At 48.9% G+C, this 7,957-nt stretch overlaps 1 protein-coding gene across 1 annotated transcript in view; it reads right to left on the reverse strand.

Annotated features, from left to right (window-relative positions):
* Nucleotides 1–5,982, reverse strand: part of LRRC74A (leucine rich repeat containing 74A) — a 42,028-nt gene extending 36,046 nt beyond the window's left edge. The window contains exons 1-2 of the mRNA XM_007941411.1: nucleotides 5,946–5,982; nucleotides 4,081–4,209 (exon numbers count right to left, since the gene is read on the reverse strand). Coding sequence (XP_007939602.1) covers nucleotides 4,081–4,209; nucleotides 5,946–5,982 — 166 coding nt within the window. The remainder of the gene's footprint in view (nucleotides 1–4,080; nucleotides 4,210–5,945) is intronic.
* Nucleotides 5,983–7,957: the final 1,975 nt, after the last annotated feature.

Genomic DNA, 7,957 nt, shown 5'->3' on the forward strand with positions numbered 1-7,957 from the left:
TGAGTCAGGGCTGACTCGACGGCACATAACAACAACAACAACAACAAAGAAAGGTCAAGGAGCCCTGGTTGTACAGTGCGTAAGCACTTGGCTGCTGACCAAGAGGTTGGCAGTTCTAACCTACCAGCCACTCCTTGGGAGAAAACACTGACAATCTGCTCCCATAAAGATTATAGCCTAGGAAACCATATGGGGCAGTCCTACTCTGTCCTATAGGGTCACTGTGAGACAGAATTGCCTCCACACACCTAACAACAATAACAAAGAGAGGTCTGACCTTTGCCCTCTGCTACTGGGAGATGATTTCTAGGTCCCTGGAATGTCCTGCCCAACAGGACTGTCTTTTGTTGCTTGGAAGCTTTAGCCATTGGACAATCTAACAATGTGACTTATGAAGAGGTTTTGGGACATGCCATAACAATGTCAACCTCTGGAGGGACTGGTTGTTGTTGTTATGTGCCATCAAGTCGGCCCAGACTCATAACGACCCCTCCTTGGGTTTCCGAGGCAGTATCACTACAGAAGTAGGATTGGCCAACCTTCCTCCTGAGGAGGAGGGACTGGAGACTAAAGACATGAGCCAGAACCTCTGGGAAGGGCTGGAGATTAAATAAAGATCGGCACCCTGAGGTGCTGCTTCAAACCTGGAACTGAACTCACCCCTGTGGATCAACGTACAGCCAAAGAGACAGTTCTGTAAGGTGAACAATAACATCAGGGAGGTACACATTCCTTAGAACAATCAATGGTTCAAGACCAAAAGGGCAGCATTTGACCCGGGATAAAGCTCAGATCGCAGGAAGGGATAGGAATGAAGGACAAATGGAAGAGGGAAACAGGGAAGAAGTGAGAGGAGTGTTGTTACATTGTGGGGATTGCAATCGATATCACAAAACAAAATGTATGTGGATCGTTGAATGGAAAACTAATTTGCTGTGTGAACTTTCACTCAAACCATAAGAAGTTAAGTAAATAAAGGTCAGCTGTGTGGACAGCATGTGACTGAGCCCCAGCAAAGGCTCAGATGAGCTTCCCTGCTTGGCAGGACTCCATGCGGATGGCCACACATTGTAGCTGGAAAGAGGTAGCACTGTCCAGAACTCTGAGGAGAGGATAACCGAAGGCTCTCGTTTGGGTTCCTCCCAGACCTTGCCTTACACATCTCTTCCTTTGACTGGTTCTAATTTGTGTTCTTTCTCTGTAATAAAACTGTAATCATAACTGCAGGGCTTTCAGTGGGTTCTGTGAGCCATTCTAGTGAACTATGGAACCTGAGGATTGTTGTGGGGAATTTGTAGCCGACTGGCCTGAAATGAAAGGGACCCTGGGGACCCCTGAACTAGTGGCTGGTATCTGAAGTGAGGGCAGTCTTGTGGGGACTGCTCCCCTGACTGCAGTTTTTTCTAACTCTTACAACCTGTCTGTAGGAAACGAACAAACAAAGTTGCATTTAAGTGAGCTTTTCCCTTTTCAAAGGCTTGTCCATAATTTTTCATCATAAAAAGGATTGTCATCCTCATTTTACCAATCTAGCTCAAGGACATGCACAGCTGATCTGTGCTAAAACCAGCCAACAGAACTGGGGACCCGACCTCTCCACCCTAACCTCTTTGGGGCCTTTATTCCTTCAGCTTTAGACCAGCCTGACTCATGCCCAATGGGAATCAGGCCTCCCTGGATCCTGGATGCCCTAGCAACTGTGGCCTCATTAAGCAAGGCCAGTACATGGCAAGGTTTCCTGTGGCCAGCTTGGGTCTACATCTGCATCTGTTTTCCTTCAGATCCCAGGGCCTTTGGCCAATCCATCCCAAACATTTCTGAGGCAGACAATGAGCGCCTTGTTAGTTAAAGGACAGAGCGTTGAGAAGGAAGCTGATTTTGCACGCACAGCTACAGTGTGCTCTTTGACTATTGAACAGTTTCTCAACCTCAGCACATTGGCATTCTGGGCTGGATAATTCTCTGTTGGGAGGGGTTGTCCTGTGCCTTGGAGGATATTTAGCAGGATCTCTAGTCTCTAGGCCAGAGGCAGCTCTGGTGGGGAAGGAGCTCTGATGGCATAGTGCCTAAGGCATTTGACTGCTAACCAGAAGGTTGGTGGTTCAAACCCACTAGCCACTCTATGGAAGAAAGACTGGGCAATCTACTTCTGTTAAGATTTACTGCCTTGGAAACCCAATGGGGGTTGCCGTGAGCCAGAATCTGCTTGATGGCAGTGAGTTTGGTTTTTTGTTTTCATCTGGTCTCTAAGCAGTAGATGACAGTAGCAATCTGCCAAATGTCCTCTAGGGGGCAAAAATACCCCTGGTTGGAATCACTTGTGTCTGGGAGGGTGGTGGGTAAGAAACTCTGCTTCCTTTTCCCTGCTCCGTAACCTCACCACCTACTCGCTGCTCCCACCCAGACTCATGCCCTCCCAGGAAGCTCTTCCTGCTCTTTCCTCAGCATCTCAGCACCAGGAGCCAGGAGTGCAGGAGTGCCAGGAGCCAGAACAGCCAAAGCCAAGTTTCTGTTCCAGCACAGTGTCTTAAATTTTGGGTGTCATGTTCAGTCCTTAGATGTTGTTCTAGTCTACCAAGCAGGGCAGGTACTCACTGCCTTTGCTCTTGGGACTCATGATGCTCTCTGTTTGATGCCGGCACCAGATGAGTCCAGGGTCTGGCCCCTTCTGGCTGTATTCACTCTGCTTATATTTTAGAGGCAGCTTACAACAGTGCCATCACTAGGTGGGGCTGTGGGGGGATGAGATAGCCAGACGGGCCTACGGTAAAACACCCAGTGTTTCTATTGCCACCTTCTCCAGCCAGGTAAAATCAGGTGTTTAAAGTAACTTAATGGCAGCCTTGGAGTTGAAAAGAAGTCAGGAAAGGAGCATCAGGAAGCTGGGGGAGAGGGTGGGGAGGAGATCTGTGAAGAAGGGTGGGGTTGTGTGTGGACTGGAGTGGGGAGCGGGTAGGAGTTGACCCTGTGATGTGCTTCCCAGTTTAATTTGTAGAAGATCACTGCGTCTCTGCTGCATCTCTGCTGCCTCTGAGTCTCTTTGTATTGCACCACCCACATGTAAGCTCCCAGGAGAGGAAGGGCCACTGGGCTAGTCTCAGCCCGGGAAGTGCCAGGTGAACCCTGCTAGATGGGACCAGCATCATCCTCCCTTTGCACCGTGAATGTTCTCCCTGGCACTTCCCTCTTTGGGGAAACTGGAAGGAAGAAGAGGGTAGAGGTGTTGTCTGCAATGATGGAAGTCTCTGCTCAGCAAAGCCAGCCCCCAGGATCCAGGCATACCCAGCTTTGCCAGGAAGAAATACGGAGCTCCTTCGTAGGGAAAACAAGAGCTCAAAGGGCCTGGGGGAAAGTCACCAGCAGAACCACTCCTGAACCCCTGCAATACTGAAGGCAGACCAGCAGGGTGGGGTAAACAAGAGATCAGATAACATGGGCTCAGCAAGTTCCCAGTGGCTTTGGGTATCTCATGTGGTCTCTTTGAGCCTTAGTTCCCACCTCTGAAAGAAAACCAAAAAACCAAACCCACTGCTGTGGAGATGATTCTAACTCATAGCACCCCTATAGGACAGAATAGAACTGCTCCAAAGGGTTTCCAAGGCTGTGATCTTTACTGAAGCAGCCATCTTTCTCCTGCAGAGCTGCTGGTGGGTATAGCACACTGACCTTTCAGTTAGCAGCCAAGCACTTAACCACTGCACTGTCAGGCCAGTATGTAAGGAAGTAAGAGCAGAGTGATAATGGTGACCTCTTGGGACCATTGCAAAGAGAATATAAGATGATACATTTAGAAATATTTAGAAAACCAGAAATTTCTGTCCCTTTATTAGTTCAGCTTTCATCAGGCTGATGGGAGGACACTGCTCACGAGGTAGGCTGCAAGCCTGGGGAGCCCAGCCTTCAGGAGGACATGGTATAAACTCCACACAGGTGGTTTCTGTCCACATTCCCGCTGCAGGATGTCCCACTGGGCCAAGCCATGGCCACTGAGGAAACCAGGGCAGCTCCCAGGAAATCAGGTTCCTCCCGTTTTTGAGGCAGGCAGCCAGCATGCCACCACCCCCAAATGCCCACTCTCACCTTCGATCTCGAGGTCTGTTTCTGAACTCTCCCGGGCTGACTTCTCCTTTTCAACAGTCAGGAAGTCTTCGGCCTCACAGTAGAGATTCTCGTCACTGTTCCGTGACACGGGCACAAGCTCGGCCTCATCTGGAAGAAACACGTGATTCTCGAATGAAGCCTGCCACCAGCTGCCCTCCACCTCTATGCCCTTCCTCTGGGTCCCAGGTCCTCGTTGCAGCCTCTGTGCCCCTACCTTCTGTGGAATAGTCCTCTGTGGCTTGGGCGGAGGGCCCTCAACCCCTGCCAGGAAGACTCCATTCTGCAAACCCTCCCTTCTTGCCACAGGGCCATTCCCTGACGGATCCTCTATGGTCCAAGGGGTCTTGTGCTACACAACCCCTTTCGTGTGTTCTCAGGAGACCTGCTGCTCCCACCATCACTTCCTGTTTAGGGCCTGCCTTGGAGATCAGCTCCTTGCTCACTCTTTTGGCTTCTTACTTGGTTGGGTGGATGTTAGAATTTGCTGTTATTCTTTCTGGTGAAGGGATATTTCCTGAAGCCTAATCATTTTCCGGCACAAATGTGTGTGGGTGGGGTGGGGGCAAAGGACAGGGTAAGTGGAGGCTTGGGTCAAATGTAAAACAAAATGGAACAGGAGCAGTCCAGGCAGTAAATAAGAGAAGTAGCTTGATTCTGAAAAATTCGACCTAGCTTCTCTTCCTTCCAATCTAAACTTTATGACTAGGAAGAAGGGGGGCTTGCAAAATCTGCCTTGGGCTGGAATTAAGTGCTGTGATTAAACAAACGACCTGTTTGGTGAAAGGTTGGTGAAGGCAGCAGAGCTTCCTGCATACCAGTCCCCTGGATTTACCAGATGTGGCTTTTCCACCACTAGGGACCAGCCATGGGCTCCTGAAAGTCACATATGGGATTCAGAACTCAATTGTCCTGCATGAGCAAGACTGGACGGTTTTGGGGTAGCCACCCTACTCTTCAGGTGAGCTGAGTTTTGACCACCCAGGTTCTAGAATAGTGGAGTTCCAGAAGAGCTACACAAGTCTGTGTCTTTCTTAGTCCTGGTGCTCCAGCATTTATTTCTCAGCCTATAGGCACGGTCTGTGTGATATGGGCTGGCTATTGGAGTGGCTGGTCATTAGGCGTTGTGTATTTTTGGTCTGAATCAGCCACCAAACTGCTGTGTGCCCTTAGGAAAGTGGTACTTCTCTGTGTCTTAATATTCTCACTAGTCAAACACTTTTAGAATTCCATCAACCAGTGGAGTGCTGATAAATGTTGAACAACTGGCTCTCCCCCAAAATGTCCTGATTTGTAGTGTCAGCCAATTTATGTGGTGCAAATATTCCCAACATGGCTGATTTCACACTATCAATGTGATGTCAAAAATGAAAAGTAAAATATGCTAGACAGGGTTTCAGACCAGTCATTCCCCTAGTGAGACTTTGCATTTCCACGCCAAAAAATCTATATTCTAACAAGCTCTCCTGCTGATTCTTACTTATACATGAGGATCTATAAGATTTACCCAAAGATCTAAAAGAATCACCTACAGATCTTCACATGTAGATTCTGATTCGGTCTTCCTAGGGTGGAAATGCACATTATCAGTAGGGGGCTGAACCAGAATGAGCTGGTTGGAAGTCCTGGGCTAGAGTCAGTAGGAGCCAGTTCCAACACAGCACTGCATCCAACTCTCTCCTTCCCTGCTCGCCAAGCCCTGAACTCAAGCCAGTCTAACACCTCATCCCAGTTCTAGAGGGTCCCAGGTGAGGAGAGATAGGAGCTTCAGGGTCCATGTGATCACTGGATGTTCTACTGAGACACCTGGAAGGACCTGAATGGTGAGAGATGGAATGTGCTTTCACCTTTTGTCTCAGGGTCAAGAGGCTCGTCTCTGTCCATGGTGCCAAGACCTTCTCAGGAGTTGCTGCCAGCTTCTTACCACCTTTCTGCTGCTTCCCTAAGAAGCACACCTGTCCGTTCACCTCTGTCTCAAACTTCATGCACCCTGCCCTCGCATAGGCAAATCCCAGGGGGGCCTGTAGTTATCCTTCCATCCCAGCCAGCCCTGGGGAGAGTGGCCTTTGGTGGGAATTGGACATGCATGGATTTGACCCCAACTCTGTCTGAAAGAGGAAGCTACTTCCCACGTTCATCAGGGAGAGTGGTATGGCTCGATTCCTGGGAGTACTGTCAAAAGGATGCCCACCCGCCTGCGACTTTGTGACTTAGGAGCCACTTTCATTTCATCTTCAACATTCCATGACCTCATGCAGTCATTGTGATCCACATGGGTGGACCTGGCAACAGCAGGCCTCCCACCCTCTTGCTGGCTCTGGCAGTCACCCTTTCTCATATGTCTTTTGGGGCCAAGCCCAGGCTTGGCTGTGAGTGCTCGGGTGTCGTGGGGAGGCCTCTCAGTGGTGTTGTATTTTCCTCTGAGTCAGGACCAAACCCAGACCATTTAATCAGGTGACTGTGAAGAGCCGCCACCATGTTCTCTCAAGGTGGCTGGGCTTCACGTACAGAGTATTTCAATGATGGGTGAAGTCAGTTTCTCCCCTTAGGAGAGTAGCCTCAACGTTGGAGCAGAAGATCTGAAACAAAGCATGACAAACAGATGTTCTATTACTACAGTTTGTTGGGGCCAAAGCATTGTTCAGTTCGAACCAGTGGGCTGCCTCACTTAAGCCACCCAACTAGCATTCCCATGTTTGGCTGTTTTCACATGTCTTGGAGTTGAACTTCAGTTGCGGTTTACTCCCGAGAATCTGCTCCTCTTGACAAGCTTTCAGCACATCAGCGGTCAGGTCAGTGACTAGAGGGTGTGGGGACATAAAAATCCCTTCTTGCCACCCACTCAGAAGAATGATAAAAATGTAGGAATTTGGTGTAGGGAAAACATAGTTAGACTGTTGCAACAAAACAAAACAAAAGAAAGGATGTCAATGAGATGTTACTCATTCAGGTACTCATTCAGAAAAATATTTACTGAGCACCTACTAGGTACAAGGTACTGAGATAGGCACTGTGGGAGCTGGGATGCAGATGTGATTTAAGGCATGTATCATACAAGACAGAACTTGACAGGGCTATTCCTAGTGTGTGCAGCCCTTGGGCAAATATTTTTTGGTGGAGTTTCTGTTTATACAAACAGTTTGAGTCACCCAAATCAGTGTGGCAGTGCCATTCTGGTGGCCAATTTCATATGATCCATTGAACTAAATACCAAACAGATCTGGGGAAATCATTCCAACATGATGCTATAGACACAAAGCTTAGCTATCCTCAGGCTTCTGGTCCACCCCACGCTGGTATAGCAGATAAGAGGTTGTATAGGGGAGAAATAGGAACCAGAGAGCATGTAGGGTCTTGATTAAACTCCCTGCTTGGATAGCACTGTTGGCCCCATTCAGTCCTAGGTATGAAAGAATAAGTTAGAAAATTAGGAGGAAGGCACTGCATAGAGCCCCTGGGTAGAAGCATCAATTGGTAAAGGTTTTTATGAGAGTCTTGGTAAGTGGAGAGGATGGTGAAGTTTCTTCATTTAGGGAGGTCTGTGGGCTCTGGATAAGTAGAGTTGGGGAAAAGCCGTTTTCCAGGAGCACAGGATGAAGACAGGCAGCAGAATCAGGAGAGGCCAAGGTGGGTTTAGGGGAGTGTCATGGTATCAGAAAGGACCAGTCCCTGTAGAAGGATGTCATGGTTGGTAAAGTAGAGGGTTAGCAGAAAAGGGGAAGAACCTCAATGAGATGGATTGACACAGTGGCTGTGATGATGGGCTCAAGCGTAGCAAGGATTGTGAGGGTGGCCCAGGGCTGGGCAGTGTTCTGTTGTTCACAGGGTCACTATGAGTTGGAGCTGACTCAATGGCACC

Source organism: Orycteropus afer, unplaced genomic scaffold (assembly GCF_000298275.1).
Source record: "Orycteropus afer afer isolate SDZICR_OR568_19922 unplaced genomic scaffold, OryAfe1.0 scaffold00079, whole genome shotgun sequence".
In the NCBI taxonomy this organism is placed as follows: Eukaryota; Metazoa; Chordata; class Mammalia; order Tubulidentata; family Orycteropodidae; genus Orycteropus; species Orycteropus afer.